The following is a 17,668-nucleotide window of genomic DNA, read 5'->3' as shown; positions in this document are numbered from 1 at the left end:
TTCTTCTGCAAATGTCAATAAACGGCTGTGCTCCCTGGCTAGCTCACGGAAGCAAGACCAAACGACACCTCCGTCTCCTCATTGTCTGAGCTCGCCACAATATTAAACATATCAGGTCCCCATAAGGAGAATCATGTGCTAACGGCTGTCTAAATGACTCGGGTAAAGTTTGTAGCATGCATGCTTGTTGTTTTTGTCTGCTTCCACTTGTCTTTGCACTAGGATGATGTCGGCGTAAATGTGCAGTCATATTCGTTGTGTTCCCACTAGTGCTGTCAGCGTTAATCTCGTTGAAATGACGTTAACGCCACAACACGGCAAATCTCCGTTAACGAGCTACCCCTACGTGGGGCTAGACGGCCAACACGTTAACGAGCTAACTGCGCTAACACACTAATTCCCACCCATGTAATTGAGCATTGCGTAGCACATCCAACATACTGTTTTACTTTAGTCCATGACGCGCTTACCTTCAGGGTCATACGTCACATGAAAACCAAAATAATTCCAAACGCCAGATCTGAATGAGGGTGGGGGAGATTCAATTTGCCATGTTGCAAGGAGAGCTTAACTTCTGTCTCGCTAGCTTGCCCTGCGCTCTTCCTTCTGACGATGCTGTCTGTGTTGAACGCTCAGTGGATCTGCGCTCGACAGTGCAGCCTAGGCGGAGTAGTCGAACGCAGATTCACTGAGCGCTCAACACAGACAGCATCATCAGAAGGAAAGTTGATAAAATAAATTACAAATTTTGTATTGTTCGATACATATGCGTACCGAACCGAAAGCACTGTATCGAACGGTTCAATATCGATACGAGTATCGTTGCACCCCTAATGTTTACATATGCACATGGCGGCGACGCAGAATAAGAAGGACGAAAGCGGTTCGTTGAATGTAACGGATGAACCAGAACTGGTTTGTAAAAATGGTTCAACTTCAGTGGTGTGGCACTGGTTTAGCTTTCGTCCGTCAGATACACAACAAAGCACTACTTATGGTAGAGCATGCTAGCGGGCCGTCGTTATTACCGTGTTGTTTGGAAAATACGGCACACTTAAAATCAATCCTTTTGATTTTTCTGAAAATCGACGGTGCCCCTTATAATCCCGTGTGCTTTATGTATGAGTTCTGGTTGTGTTTACTGACCTCAAAACGATGTTATGTGGTACACGGCACTCGAAAATCTGTCAAATGTTTCAGTATGACTTTGCTAAGCTACGAAGCCGCACCGCTTGATGGATTGTCGCAGCATTACGGCTATCGTAGGCAGGCGCCTCGCGGAGTGATACGTACTGTGCTTCAACATAATATTACCGTATTGTGTGTGTATAACCTCTTTTTAAGTTTTGTGGATATTATACATGGTTATGCTGAGGATATGTCGGCCAATTTCCACTGGAAATGCCTTTTGGTTAAACTGTCAGCAAGGAATTTGCACTGTTACAAATTTTATATAACTTTAATGCACTTGAAAACAGCTGCTTGTTTAAGTGAAAATACATTGATGGGGTTTTTTGCACTAATAAAATTGTGGAGTTGTAAAGTATTTTGTCTAGTGTCAATTATATCGTTATCGCAAATTTTCAGATGTATATCGTGATAAATATTTTTGGTCATATCGCCCTGCTGTAACACCAAGTCTACTGATAAAGGCAAATCAATCACAAAGACATTTCAGATGATAAATCAAAAAAGAGGTAAATAAAGAGTGATCCTATGTGACTAGTGTGACATTGTATTAAATTGCTAAATATGTGACCACATGAGTTTCTGTTAATAGTACCGGCCAATGGACTGTGGTCTGCTGCAACTTTCTTCTTTTCAAACCAAGCATTTTAAGATTGACTCTTTAGAACAGCCAATAACAGTTGGTGTGTGTATGTCTGTCTGTCTGTCTGTCTCATACAATTGTTACTGGCAAATATTCCAACTACTTGTTAATATTCTTCCACTGTAGGTAAAGCCAAGAGATGTGCTTTATACTGTGTAAACCTCTTGTTGTTCAGCACCAAAGCATGCTGTACTAATCAGGTACACAGAGATCATTATGTCCAGTATATTCAAAAATTTTGAAGAAATGTCTTTGCTTAGTCCTTGCTTATTTTAACTCTGGATCAGAACCGCAATTTCTTCTAATTGTAGTGTCAGATTACAGCTTGTGAGATCAAGAGATGCGAGGCTTCAAGGCATGATGAAAGTAAGGAATTTGGGGGAGGTGTATTAATAGTATGACTGTGTCTTCTGAGTGTGTATGTGACTAAAGATTGAAGAATCTGGATCAAAAGATCCCTTGGGGTATTGATACACTCACAGACACAGCAAAGTTATTGCATCATTCGAGCTCACAAAGCTTCTCCCAAGACAGTTGAGCACATCATTCAGGTATATATGAACCAGATAACAGTATACCCACTTGCAATTTATCCAGTTTTTATCGTTCCTAACAAGTCGATCCAACCCTTGCATACACAACTGGGCATTAATAATCTTCTGTTTGTATGGAGAGAGTTTTTGCAATCTGCCTGTATTTCATCCAGACACGTGGAGCTGAGTCCCCATGAGTACTGGCCAGCGGTATGATTGATCTAGTCCCCCTGAGAAAGGTAATAGTCCCACCGGGCAGTATCTGAACACAGGTGAGGTGGAAAAAATGTAGAAGCGAAGAGAGATTGTGTCGTATTTCAGAATGAGAGCAAGCATTTGCGTGGGAGAAAGTGCCGGAAAAAGGCCAAAATTAAACTTGCATTTGTTAACATTTTAAGACGGCAGTGGGAGTAATGGTTTAAATTTTGCAGGAGCTGCTGGTGAGGGGACAGTAGTGCAGGGATTATGAGTGCATATCTTGTTAGATGGACTATTTACTACAATTTTATTTTTATATTTGCTATTTCATGGGAATAGATTAGATTTTTCTATTTTTTTTTTCTGTGTGTGTGTGTGTGTGTGTGTGTGTGTGTGTGTGTGTGTGTGTGTGTGTGTGTGTAAAAATAAAGCATCATTTCTGAGGTGGAAATGTGCAGCGGTGTTGCATTTTAAAGTTAGAAAACTGAATCAAGGGTATTGACCACCAACTAAGTTTATTATGTTTGTACTCCTGGGCAGTTTGCACTTAGAAAAAGATGAAAAGTGTGTAGCTGAGTGTTGTTTTTAAGAATTTTTCAGGAATATGGGCTCAGCTGTGACCTTGACAAGAGGCATAAGAAGGCGGAGGTGTTTTGGGAGATTGTGTGTGTGTGTGCATGTGCGCGCGTGTGTGTATATGTGTTTTAAAGTAATAGAGGGGTTTTGGCTGTGAAAGCCAGATAAGCCAAACCACAGGCACAATCACGCTCCTGCCATCTCACCCACTGACATAATGATTCAACACAGCTGTCAAATGTCTGCCAGACAGCATCCTCTGTATGTGTGCTGTATGTGCATGCACTGCATTTCCTATAGACTTCTCTATTTGTCTATTTTTGTGAGGCATCGGTGTGTATTTATCCACACACGCGTATATGCACAAATGTGTACCGTAATGTCTTTTTTTTTTTTTTTAAGTTTATCGTACATCTGTGCCGAAGATGTGCACCACCTTTCATGGTTGTCTGCGTTCGTGTGTGGGAGGATAGACTAACAAAACCAGTCCACCTGCACCTTCAAACAAGAGGAAAAAACAGAGACGGAGGAGGACAGAGAAAAGGAAGGATCAGGGTCCCCTGTGTTTCCCTAGCTTGATTAGATTCTGCCAGAATTAAATTTTATGCTAAAAACAAACAGCAGGAGACAGCCTGGCCCACCCCCTCTGTTGTTTTCACTCTTCACAGTCCCTCCCTGCCCAGATCTTTTCTTCCCTCCCTCCCTCACTTCCGCCACTTTACCTCCTTCCAAAGCTTTGTTGCTTCTTCCTATCTGCATTCTCACTTCAGCAAAGAGACATGACATAACCAGCAAATTACTCCACAGATTACGTTGCTCCTTCAGGCTGTGTGAATAAATTTAAGGCTAAATGATGTCAGAGGTCACCATGCAGCAAATACTGTGTAACCTGTCACATTACTTGGTAAAATGTGCCAGATTTAGAGCAGTTTCCAGGCGTTAACACTGTTACTGAAGTTAAATGTCATCATATGAATTGCTTAGACATTGACCAGCATGAGTTTCAGTATCTACAAAAGCTGAATAGGTTTGTTTTTATTGATTTAAATTAATAAAATTATTCTTGGACATATTAAATCATGCATTTTGATAGCACTGTAAAGTTGCTTTGTTTGTGATAAATGCTTATAACACAGGTGACTGAAAAACTTGTGGGTTTTTCCCTGTAATTGGAAACTATTTCCTGCAACGTGAATCCCAAAAGTTTGTAAAACAACTCATTATGCTGATGGATTGCTACAAAGGATAGTGACGCAACATGATAGTAAGATTCTTAAGGCAGGGTGTGAGATTCCATAAATGAATGACTATGGATGTGAAAACATGAATTTCATTACATAACAAACAGATTTCAGGTGTTATTATCTGTTTATTATTAAGAGTTCATGTCATGCTTTTGCACCAGTTAACAACTTATGTCATCAAATTATCAGGGCTTGAACAAATATTCACAAGGGTATCCTGTTGCTACGGTGTTTAGCTTTTAAAATCCACTACCTCACTTTGCAAACTCTCTTTTCATATCAGATTACATGTCTGGACTTTGACCTGCAGTGAATGAAACTGCCTTTTTGCCAGCTACGCGCCTGTGCCACCAGCTTTTCCCCCCGGTGCAGCCGAGTTGTCCTTGCACGAGGGTCATGGCAGTGCTCTGCTTAGTAGGGCACTGGAGTAGTCCACCTCTCCGGGGAGACAGCACATCCCTGTTTAGCTCCACAGGGGTGACCTCTCACCCTCAGGCTTCATTTTCTGATTGGGTTGTTTGAGTCAGGTTGCGAGCTGCTGTGAATAACCTGCTGTGGACTAAAACAGACCTCTGTGTCCACTTTTAACTCGTATATTTGTCTGGCTTCTCCTCCAGTTTGTACTCTCTGTATAATCTCACACCTTTTTTGGTGCCTCAGTAGATTTTTTTTATTTATTTATTTTTATTTTAGATGGGATACATATAAATGCAACATTAATATCATGGCATTATAACAAGTAGTTTGTGGATCTATATATCAATATATTAAAATGTGTAAAAATAACCATAGTTTTTTTAAATAGTGCCTGCTTTCTGATAGAATATGCTCATTGTCAGCAGTACCAGAAGAAACACAGAAGTTGTACACATTTTTGTTGCCTCCTACCAAGTAGGAGAAAGTACTGTTTAAAAATTTGACCTCTGACCTAACCTTCAAAATCAATAAATTCATCTGAAGGTCAAAGTGATATTAATGCTATATAAGGCTGTTTAAAGTTATGTTTCTTACTGCCATTGCATGTATTTACAACATATAGGAATATAGGAAATCATATTTGGGGATTCTAAATATCACATTACAGTTTGCATCCAAAGATCATGCCACATTTGCCTTCTGACCTCACTTTTACATTTCACATCTGCCATTCTTTCAACCAAAGAAACATGAAAGTTGGCCCCAGAAGGTGTTTTATCTTTACAGGATTTGTTGTTAGGAGAACGAGCTGTATATTATATAAGCTCAAGCTATTCATGTCCAGTTATCTAAAAGAAGAAGAAGGAAGAAGGTGTACTTTATTGATCCCCGTGGGGAAATTCCTCTCTGCATTTAACCCATTCACTCAGTGAAGCAGTGGGCAGCCATTGGGCACCCGGGGAGCAGTGGTTAGGGACGGTACCTTGCTCAGGGGTAACTCAGGGTAGCTGTTCGGGGGAATCGAACCCCCGACCTTCCGATCATGGGGCCACCACTCTACCTACTGAGCTATCCCTACCCCAAAAATCAGTACATATTATCCCTTACCTACTCTTACATAATGTTTGTATAATCAAATGAAACAGCTTTCATGCTACCCTTATGTGGTTTTTATCGCACTACAAACCTTTTAAAGTATGTTTAAAAAGAAAAGCAGAGAAAATGAATATATGCAAAATACAATATTATTTCCTTAAAAGTAAATCCTGCACATAGAGTCAGCTGCCTTGTCAGAAGTGCTTCTTTTGGCCTGAGTTTTCAAATCCAGTGTACGGTACTTTATTGTAAGTATGCACATTGAAATTGACCATAATCACAATTCCCTGGCAAAGGCAGGGCGATAGGTGAAAGGTGTTTACATTTCACATTCAGGCTTTCACATATTTATTTATTTATTTATTTATTTTTTTTGCTTGTTTGTATGTGTACAGTGTCACGATCTCTCATTCTTCCCTCCCTTTAACATTTCCTCTCGTCCTTTCTTTCACACAGATTCTTTGGTTTCCTTTCTGTTCCTCGGCAGTGTGTATCCTGCCAGATGAACATGAGGCGGGAAAAGGAATGCAGCTCCGCTCTGTTTACCTCTTCCTCGTTCTCTCGCTCTCTCACTCATTATAGATTCACACACTCTCACTACGACATCTCCTCCTCTCTCTCTCTCTCTCTCTCTCTCTCTCTCTCTCTCTCCTTTTCTCTGTGAGTATGCTCAGTCATTCAGCTCTGTGCACTGCTGTTGTTTCGTGAGGCTGGAGAGCCGGTGGGAAGCCTGTGATTGGGGAAATAAGCACTTGTGTCTACGCCAGCTGCCTCCGAGACAAACTAGATACCGAGAAGGGACGCTGGTGCTGCGGATTTTAAGCCGCTCATATCAAGAAGAAATGGATTTGTGGCACGTGTGAACTTTGGAGAGGCATGTGTAAACGACATGAACTGCTCCCATTTGGCATCAGCGTCTGCTGGAAGAAGAGATGTCTTTGAAATCTGCTGCTTACCTTAACTGTCTCATGTCGATCTGCGCCCGAGAGGTCGAAAACTCTGGCGGTACGTTACTAATCATTGAGATGTAAGGTGGTGACACATGGTTTATCGCATGATTTAACAGGATACAACTCAGAAAGGTTAACCTCACAGACATCTGTTATACCTGATTACACCTGAGACGAGAGGGAAAATGACTGGCTAGAGGCAGGATTAAAGGAGTAACCTGTGATGTCAGACTCCACCTGGGGCAGTCGTTGTACATTCTGCTGAGTAGTTACAGCTTTGTCAAGGGAGGTTGGGGGCAGCAGGCGCAGACTTCATTTCCAGGTGTGTAAACCACACAGACCTGACTCACCTGACATCATCACATCCCTGTCTGGGGTCCCTTCTTTTACTGATTTTCTTCACCTCATCTTCTCAGTATTCTCAGCTATCAGACCTGCCAGCACCTCTCCTTCTCTCCCCATGGAGCCACTAAAATGACAAGAGAACTGACACTAATTAATGTGACTCCCAGCAGCCTAAGTCTGATTCCACAGCACTAAAGTAGAAGGGGGAAAGAAAAAGCTTTGTGAACACTTGTGAACTGTCATCACGTGGAACAAGAGAAGCACCATGTGGAATCAGTCGGGATACTGCAATCACATACCTCATCCTGGATATCCTTTTTACCATGCACCATGCAGGTATGGTATCACCACCCTAATGTGTATGTTGGGTTGGCTTTTGCTATCTTTTGCTCTAAAATGGCAGTTTTATTGATTTGAACTTACATCTTAAGTTTTCATTGTTTCTCATGTTTGGTGACCCCCAGGGTTCAGTGCTAGGCCCACTGTTTTAATACAGGGACTGGCTTTGGTCCAGTATGTTTAATGGTTTTGTGGTTTAATCCATCCTTGTGCAATGTTGATTAAGTCAAGCTGTAAGTGGGTTTATGATTTTGTAAAGCAGTTTGTAGCCAAACTGGTTTGTCTGGAATGTTGTTTTAAAAGAACAAAGAAACTGGTTCTGCCTGTGTGGACTAACAGAGGTTTGTTAGGCTTGTTGGTCAGTGTGACAGAAGCTGGAGTAGTATTTTCAAGCACTGAGCTATTCAAGGTTCCCAAGATCACTCTTAAAGTAAGGTTAATATTAGAAGCACTGGTGTATTTAAACAATCAGTTTTGTGTGCCTCAAATTCACACAATGGTTATGTAAGATTGTGCTGTGTCTCTTTCCACGCTTCCTGGAGCAGGAATGAGTTCATTACATTTATCACCAGGTTTCAGACGTGACCGACTCTCAAATGAACACCATCAGTCCCAATTCCCCGAGGGCAGAACAGATCCCCTACACCTCTTTTTCTGTCAGATACTGTAATACTGTCTAACATCTGAAGGCTGCTGGAGCTCAACTACCAAAATACTGATTCTCCATGAGTCTGTAAGAATCTCTGTGATTGAACAGGATGAGAACATATTTTAAATATTAAATAAAATGATTAACATTGAATGTATGACATGTTCTTAGTTCTAGGTTAGTGTGTATCTGAGCAAGTGTACATGCACTATAAAAAGTTTGTGCTTGTGTAATTCTTACATCTTTATCTCTATTTATAATATACACATAGTGGATGTAAAATTGCCAGTGTTGGTTCACAAGCAGCAGGCGAGGTCTGCGTTGGGGATTTAGCTGATGAGTGACTCATACCTCAGACCACTGGGCAGGTCAATGACCTGTCAGATCATCCAGCTCATGGCAAAGAGAGAAAGAGAAAGGGAGAGAGTACACGGGAATTCAGGAAATAGCCATGAGCTCCAAAAACAAACTAACCATCGCTATTCACTCCCACTCTGGTCTCTTATGGTAAAGTACTCTGAGTCACTCTCTGAGTATTGCACCTGTAGCCTAATCACCTCATGTATTCAAGTTAAATTTGACATTTTTCTGCATAAATGCATTCCAGCATGCCTATAATGCCATACAAACAAGCTGGATAGCTGCAGGAAATAAACTATTTACAGTTTTATTTCTCCCTCTTTTACACTGATTACAAATCTATGTCCGCCATCTTGGGTCATGTTTTCTATCTTCCCATTTACATTTAAGTTCTTCCTTTAGATTTCTAGTCCTCTGAGGGTTTATTTTGTACAGCTGAAAATGCTTGAAAACTGACCACTGAGTAAAATGATGAAATTCCTCTCAAAAGGAGATAAAAGGAGAAAATGCTTTTAAATTTAAAGTTAAGTTGTAAAGGGGGATTTTTTACAGGTTAGGAGGAAGAGCACTGAATACAGGCTTGTTCTCCACAGAGGAAAAAGTGATACGGAGTGAATCATGCGTTTTCACTCCCGTAAAATTACACAGCACAAACACGTATTTTTATGAGCTCCTCTACAATTGTCAAATGTTTGCTTTAGCAATTCAGAGTGCTTAAATGACATCTGCTAAACATAAGATAATACTAATGTATGAGTGAAATAGAAGAATTTATAATAATATTTTTAAAGATGCTTCAGTGAAAGTTTACTGTGCCCTTGCTTACACTGCTCTAGTTAATGATTCTCTCACCTGCCAACAGGCGGGCCATTGACTCTGTCAGACTACACCCCTTTCTGTTGCCTGATCCGGTGTGTTTACATTCAAATGACAAGGTGTTCATTTGGTGTTTGAAGAAGTCCTTAACTACACTCTGTTGTTTGGTCCGCTAATCCAGCATAAGCTAGCAACTTCAGTCAGCCATGGAGGCTTGAGGTGAGCGTGAAAGCTTATGACGACCTGTCTGTGTTTGCCTCAGAGTATTGATGTGTGTTTGTGCATTTCTATGTGTGTGTGTGTGTGTGTGTGTGTGTGTGTGTGTGTGTGTGTGTTTTCTGCGGGTATATCATCTATGGGGGTAAAGTTCGATGCGTTAACCAGTTGGCATTTAAGTAACATCACATTTTGCAGCATTTACAGAAAGGGTTCTTTGGATGGAAGCAAAAACCAACAGAGAAGCAAAAAACAGTAGAGAAACAGTGCTGACGTGACAAAGGTCATGACACAGATTGTTGGTCACAAGTCTATATGTGCTGAATTACCCAGACACAAGACTATATGCAGCCGTGGCCACTTAACCTGCATAGGAGGATTTTGTGTATACTTGTGTGCACGGGTTTATGTCTACAGCTCTGTAAGTCTCACAACGGCTCAGGGATATAAATGGATTTGGGCTGGTAGCCCAGCAGGGGGTGAATGGAGCAGATCGTCTGAAAGCCTTTTCCTCAGTGCTACACACACACGTAGACAAAGTGCTCTACCACACTTGCACTTACACGTGTATATACATACAGAGTCATTTCATAAAACAACTTCCAACAGCCCATAATTGACTTTGGTTTCATTCGAGAGTGACCCTCTAACCTCTCTCAAGTATTTAGAGAGCAAAGTCTGTGCGATTGTCTTTTAATCTCGAAACGTGGAATGAATATTGCGTATCATAAATGAATCTCAGCAAAAAGGCAATCTATTAAGGTGGTGCTAACCCCATCACCTTTAGTTTAGCTCATAAAAACATTGGCATGAAAGGATTCCTCGCTGGTAAAGGAATAAAAGCTTTACCAGCTTTTAGTGTTAAACTTTATCTGAAGTCAAAGCAGCAATAACTGTAGGGAGAGTTTGATGGGTAAAAGAAGGATCACATATAGCAGATATAACCACTGATAATATCACAGAGACTTGCTGGTTTCCTTACTGCTGTCTTAGGAGGAGTGGCCTGCTCTTGCAAGAAACCCAAGAGCATACAAATAAATAAACAAAAATAATATCCATCCATCATTATTTCCATTTATGTGTTTCATTTCAGCGCTAATGCATTCTGTAGTCTCTGTGTTTATTTCATAACCTAGGGGACTTTGGGTGACACAGATGACACTTTATAGACACTTTCTAGACTAATTGAAATATTGAATGAAAGTCCCTGATGATGCAGTGCTGCTAATATATGTAATAGTTTGGATTTCTGCCTCTTCACACTCACAGAAGATATAGAACTGCTCTATTCAACAGACGATTGTAGCGACACAGTATGACAAATAAAGTTGTCCTTTCTTAACTGGGCAAGAAAGGTGGCTCAATTGTCACTCAAACTTTTGAGCACATAAAAGACATTTCAGATGAGATGAACCTGAAAGCAGATTAAATGTGTACAAAAGTTGATTTATCATCCAGGCACACACACAAAGAGACACACACACTTTTCTATAGTACAGTATAGTACCATACTGACTGAGCCCCCCCACCCCCATCTGAGGATTCTCCAGGAGAATGTGTCATCCGTGTCTCTAGCTGTCCTCTCCTCCTGAGTCCTGACATACTGCTGTGGCTGGATGTTTGACGCGAATGACACTTTGACAAAATGAATTTCCCACAAGCCTCTCTCAGGGAGGATGCCCTTATGTCACAAAGTGTCGGGCTGTCACAACAGCAGACTGGGGTGGGACTGCACCAAAGAGGGAGAGAGAACTGTCATTGCTGTGGTTTCTTTGACACTGTGGTTTGATGATGATGTAGTAAAGGATCATGTGTTAACTGTTGATGCCAGCAATTTCTCACAACAAAGGCCAAAAACCACAGGAAAGTAATAATCCTGATTTCAAATGTACATAGGAAAACAAAAGTGACAGTCTGTCACCACCAGAATTCACCAAGATCTTACATGCCCTGCAGACAAGACGAAGATATCACTGTTTTTTGTTTTTTTTTTTCTTTTGTATTGAAAAGAGCAAATAAGTTCTGTTTGTCTTTTATTTGACTCTCATCACAGGAACATCAGGATTATTTGAATCCACTCTGTTTGTTGTTTACAGATGCAGGGAGAACATGCATGGCATGGCTTCCTCCTATGTGCTTTGGGTTAATTGGTGATTTGAATTTGACTGTAGGTGTGAGTGTTAGCACGAATTATTGTTTGACTGTTGGCCCGTTCACAGACTGGCAGCCTGTCTAGAGTGACCCCTGCCTTTTTCCCCATGACAGCTAGCACAGTGTCTAGCCATCCAGCCAGTAAAAAAGAAGCAATATCACTTTTTTATTTTAATTTTTCTTCACTGCTTTAGTCTGGATCAAAATTGTGCATAATAATAAAACTGGCAGGGTAATTTCACATTCTTAGATTGAAACCTGTGTCCAAATGTCAAGCTGCTTATAATTCCTAATTTCTTCTTGTTTCAGCCTGCTTAATTCATGACAGGCGGGAGTAAATGAGGGGACAAAAATAGACAATCTAAGTCTTATTATGTAGCAGGGACACAGAGAGTCCACTCAAGGTTTGATGGCTGAACCTGTTTGAGAAAGCGGCAGATGGTGGGCTTTTGTACACTGCATTCATTCAGGTGTAGCTTGTGCTGTGAAAGGATCAGGTGTGAAGAGTATAGACAGTAGAGTTACAGTGAGATGGGTTTTGTGCAGCATCCTTTAAAATTTCTCCTAACATCTTAGTGGATATGGGTTTATTAGAGTCAGATGGTAACATACAGAGGGATGGACTCCAGCCTAAAGCACCTCTCAAAGGCCACTGACTTCAAAGGCTTCTTCTTTGTTGATTTTTCACTGGAGAAGAGCAAAGATGTTGACCACTTGATAGCGAAGAATGGGTTTAGCCCTGGCCTCCGAAGGTAGGAGACAATAGGAATCACTTGTATGACTGAGCAACCTATGACCATCAGGGGTTCTTTTGTAAAGATGCATGGTAAATTAATCACACAGTTGCAAAGGGAATACTGGTAAGATAATATTGCCTATGGAAAAACTGGCAAATATTTATTAGTGGCACAAAGACGTATAAGAAGTAGACAGTTATAATAAATTATGAGATGCCTAATATGCCTAATGTGGGCTTTGAATGTAATAAAAAGGCAGGTGCATTTCGCTTCAGACATTTTTGAATTATTTGATCCATTTAGCTGCTGCAGCTATTCTGTTGGATGTAATAGAAGTACAATAAAACATAAATATTTCATGAAGGAAAACTAACATCTTTGACAAATGCCATCTAAACTTTATTGCTCTGACTTTTTGTCTTTACAGTGTGGACACAATAACAGCGCTGCTGTTGCTGTTGACTTCATGTCTGAGCATAATCTGAAACTTTTAGTAAAGCCATTAAATTGATGCGGAACATGCATTGAGTTAATTTTCTCCACTATTAGAATACTGTTCGTGGATTCACATTTTTCTGTTTGTTGTTCTCAAGTGCAGAAGGCTAAGAATTAGTTGCACAGGACAGAGTGTATAATCTCTTTAGGTTTCAAACAGCAGTTTGAGGCCACACTTCCATTCCAGAGCTGATATGTAGGTTTTCACTACTAGCCTGCTCTCCATTCTCCATCTGTGTGTCACTGAAACCCTTTGAGCATGCCAGTCTCTCAGGTCTCACATGACACCCCAGCTGGCTCAGTCCATGTGAGCAGCGTGGCTGTAATCCCACCTAATCTGAGACAGCTTTGTGTGTAATGAAAGAATCCACTGTAAATCCATGACGAGGTTGATTTGTGTGGGAAACATGCTAAAAGGTTACAGTTTATGTTTCATTTCGGACAGATTTAAAAACAAATTGTTTACTCAGATATGATTAATCTTTATATTTCTATATGATTTTAGCATCATGTTTGTGGTTGTATGGTAAGATCATTGGGCTCTCCATGAACTATGCTGGTTGTGGATATACCACAGTTTTCACTTTTCTATTATATCCACCACTATAAGAGTTGGCTTTGAAGGAACAGATTATTATCAATCTAATGTATCTGTATCAAGCAGAGAGTTAGAGTCATGAGTGCATTTCATTAACCCAAAAACACCCAGTGAGGTGCATATGTCTTGCAAAATAATTACTTTCAGTGGCACTTTGTGTGACAGTTTGAAGCCAAATATAGTGTGGCATAAACGGCAGTGCAAGGCACTGAGTACAGTCTGTGGTGGAAGAAAACAGTTAAATAGGACAAATGGGAGAACCACAACACATTTCCTTTTCACGTTTTTTACTTCCCACATTGGCAAATCCAAACAAGAAGAAACTCTGTCTCACTACAGTCTCAGTGGACTCAGCAAGGGAAGCGTAGGCTGGAGCAGAAGTGGAGTGATTCTGCTTAGTGGCAGTGGGTAGACTAGCTTTCTCTCTCCACCTAGTGATGAGACATAAAGTGCCATTGTATACCTGCGTTTTGCCAAGAGGCCCATGCTCTCAGTATGTCATCAGCAGTTGCTCTTAAAATTAGATTCGGGCTATAGTGTATGCAGTAAATTAATATGGCCACATGTGAAACTTGAGATTCAAAACCAGGGTCGGCATTATTTTTAGGGCCTGAATTTCTCTGCTGTGCTGTGAAAGTTTTTTTTTTTTTTTTTTTTTTAAGCTCACAGTTGTTCCATTAATATAGCTGTAATATAGCTGCAGAGCAGTGTACCTCTTGTGGAGGAAGATGTGTACTTAATGTGTTTTTAGATCTGGTCTTGTGTGAATAATCTGATTTGGATTGTAGAATGTAATCTACTGATTACAGTGTTAGTGGGTCTTGTTTTTTTTGTTTTTTTTTAAAGACCATTTTTAACTTCTTTCGTTTTCATTGACTCAAGATAACTGAACAATATTTTAAAAATTCAGGCCCGTTGTTCAATAACATGTTGGCGATAATTTATTCTTTTGGGGTGCATGCTAAAAAATAGCTGAAGTAGCAGAAATTTAGCTGGATTCTCTGCTAAGACAGGGCTTGATTTAGCCTTTGCCTGCTAATGCATCATTGTCATTGCTAACCTAAGCACCACCTGCAGGCTCTGATAGTGTTGAGTGGCTTGGGATTATTATCATTATACAGAGTTAACTTTGTGCTGCTGAAAGTGGCTAGGCCAGAGCTGCTGCCCCACATGTTAACTCTATACTCTAAGACTGTGTCGACATGTATTCGTTCTTGCTCAGAGATGCGGTTCTACCACTTTAAATAGCCTGGATTAACACAATATAGTACCTAAATTAAACGTGGGAGACCATGGCTTTTATTTAGTCCTGTTAAATGTCAGAGGGTCCTGTGATGTCAGATCTGGGAGCAATTTGGTATTACTGTGTGGCATTTCGAGGCATTATTCCAAGTGAATTAATCAAATGCACCTCAGTCGGCCTCAAGCCTACAACATTTGTGTGGGTGTGGTTTTGTCTGTCTCTGTGTGAGTGTGCAGTTTCTCTTTTATACCTTTTATGCCCCTCTACCACATTGTGTATCTTAAACTGTGAAATCTATGCATCTCTCCCCTTAATGATTTATAGGTTACCCGGGGAAACATGAACACTTTCAAAACCTCCCTCTTTCTTAAATAGATGTGAACGAGAAGCTCGCTGTGTGTCTCCTGCTGTAAAATCTTAGAACTGGTCAGAAGCGTTATTTGTTCAATATGTTGCGGACATCACTTGCAGGGGTTAAAGTGGGATTTGACAGGTGGGTGTTGCATTGCGGTGGGGGGGGGGATGGCTTGCCTCAGAATAACACCAAAATTGATTTGTTCTGTGAGCTCCTATGGACTTGTTTTCTCTGCGGCTGGGCAAAGTAACCAGCTTGACCTATGCTGCTACCATGGCTCATTGTGGATTTGGTCAGCAGCAGTCTGCAGTATGTTAGCAGATGTTACATGGATTGTCACGCTGTCATAGTTGCTTTCCAACCTCTACCTTTAGTAGTCTTGCAAGCTTAAATGAATCTCATCATTTAAGTTATTGGTAAATGAACTGGTTCTTATGCTTTTCTGTTCTGAATGTGCATTCAAAGTGCTTTATACAACATACCCCATTCATACATTCATAGAAGCACTTTTTTTCTGCATCTAAGTGCTTTCTAGCATTTGATGAATTCATCAGGAGCAACTCCGGATTCAGTATATTACCTAAGGATACTTTGGCATGCAGACTTGAACTACCAACCTTCCCAATTGGTTAGATGACCTTGTCTATCACTGAGCCACAGTCACCTCCACCTCCTTTTGTCAAAGATTTTACAAACCAGAGAGCTTCTACTGCACTGCAGGTACAGATCGACTGTTGCTTTCAAAAAAAATAAAATCTATAATTAATGATTTTATTTATGGAAATGTCATTTGCAGAGCAGGCCTTACTCATCATCATCTCTCATCTTTGTCATTTTTCTTCCATCTTTCATCTCCAAAAGTCATCTCACATTAACGTCAATAATGTACTTTCTTAGAAGAGTGAGTAGTTAACATGGTAAATAACCATGGGATGACATTAAATATATGGAGTAAGAGTGAGTGAAAAGTAGAGCTGGGCGATATGAGATTTTTTTCATATCACGATATGTTTTTTTCATTTCAGGCGATAACGATATCTATCACGATATAAGCCAAATAACTATATTTGTAAGATTTAAATGTGCCGTTGCTCACAAGTAAAATGTGAAATAAAAAAATAAAGGCAAATATTGCAAACTACACAAAAGGCAGCCGCTAAAGCGTTTAAGTTTCAAAATAGAACAAACGAAACAGACTAAATTGTCAATTCCACTTAGAAACAAAATATTAATTGTAAAAATAAATCTTAGTTTGTGTTACAGAAGAACAGACAAAACTGACTAACTTTTGTCAATATCAAATAAACTGAGAACTAAAAGGAAATTCTCAATCTCTCCTTGTTGTATAGCTTAGCTTTTCAAACAGTTTTAACAGTTACTTTAGTCTGACAAAAGCCGAATGACGAATTAGCGCTTCCAGTCAGAGACTGAGGCTACGTCCACACGTACACGGGTATTTTTGAAAACGGAGATTTTCCGTTTTCGTTTTAAAAAATAATCCCGTCCACACATAAAGGGAGAAATGAAGGAAAACGCTGTTATGAACATGCCAAAGCAGCAGGTGGCGCTAGATTCCTAACCGTACCGAAATGTTGGCCAATCAGAAGTCTAGAAGCCTCGGTGGGAAAAAGTAAGCAAAGCTGGGGCATAGAAGCAGAACAGAGTCGTATGTGTGGACGGACAGTAACTGTGTGTATGTAAGCATTTAAACACTGCAGAGAGTAGAATTAACAGTAACAGTATTGTAGAAATTCATTTCACCGAAACAATAACGTGGCGCAGTGTGACGCATGCACCAGTTTATTGTATTTCCAGACTTGCTTTCGGCACAATTTACAGTGCACGCTACTCTGTTTTTGTCAGACTTGAAATAGCCGAAATACCTTCACACTACGGAACTTCTTTGGCTCTTCCGTTCGACAATCTCTCCGGCATTGGAACCATCATCTGTTTTCTCTTAAGGTCACGCTCGGTTGATTTTTCTAGTCGGCGCACTCATTTCCTCCATTACCCGCTGGCTGCTTCCCAAACAAACACACGTGCGGCTTGGCACTTGTGCTGTACGTAACAAGTCACGCGACGTGACGCTGCGGCTGTGATTGGTTCGGCTCTGCGCTACTTAGTTTGGATTGGCTAAACTTTTATTTTTTTTATTTTTTTTTATTTTAAGAGGACAAGAGCGGCGAGGTCTATCGCGATAGCTTAATTTCTCTATCGAGTAAAAGTTATATCGCGATACATATCGTTATCGTTCTATCGCCCAGCTCTAGTGAAAAGGTACGCCAGGCTACCGCATGCCAAATGTGAACTCATTTAATGTTGTTATGTATAATGTGCCTATGAGATTTATTTACTTGCAGCAGGATCGTTCCAGCATGCTTTAACCCTGGCTGTTTGGTGCAGCCACTTGGTACTTGACTCTACTAGATGAGGGTTGTTAAATGTACTAGATACTAAGCCTCTGCAGCTGAGGCCAGCTCATGGGGCAAGGGGTGGAATTTAATGTTGCACTCGATTAAT

At 40.5% G+C, this 17,668-nt stretch overlaps 1 protein-coding gene across 8 annotated transcripts in view; it reads left to right on the top strand.

The window, feature by feature from the left end:
• Window positions 1-17,668, top strand: part of LOC308391691 (pleckstrin homology domain-containing family A member 7-like) — a 146,222-nt gene that overhangs the window by 36,598 nt on the left and 91,956 nt on the right. The window contains exons 1-2 of one of the 8 annotated variants that reach the window (XM_080874374.1): window positions 6,567-7,166; window positions 7,261-7,525. The exons of 4 other annotated variants lie outside the window; for them this stretch is intronic. In XM_080874374.1, the coding sequence (XP_080730500.1) occupies window positions 7,455-7,525 (71 nt within the window). In that variant the 5' untranslated portion in view covers window positions 6,567-7,166; window positions 7,261-7,454. Of the gene's footprint in view, window positions 1-6,566; window positions 7,526-8,112; window positions 8,262-9,399; window positions 9,573-17,668 lie in introns of those variants that run through there. 3 more of the 8 variants (XM_080874375.1, XM_080874376.1, XM_080874373.1) reach the window with 3 other exon arrangements.

The sequence above is a fragment of the Rhamphochromis sp. 'chilingali' genome, assembly GCF_963969265.1.
Source record: "Rhamphochromis sp. 'chilingali' genome assembly, chromosome: 2".
NCBI lineage: Eukaryota > Metazoa > Chordata > Actinopteri > Cichliformes > Cichlidae > Rhamphochromis > Rhamphochromis sp. 'chilingali'.
The sequence above is the reverse complement of the archived record's forward strand: the minus strand, read 5'-3'. Positions and strand labels throughout refer to the sequence as shown.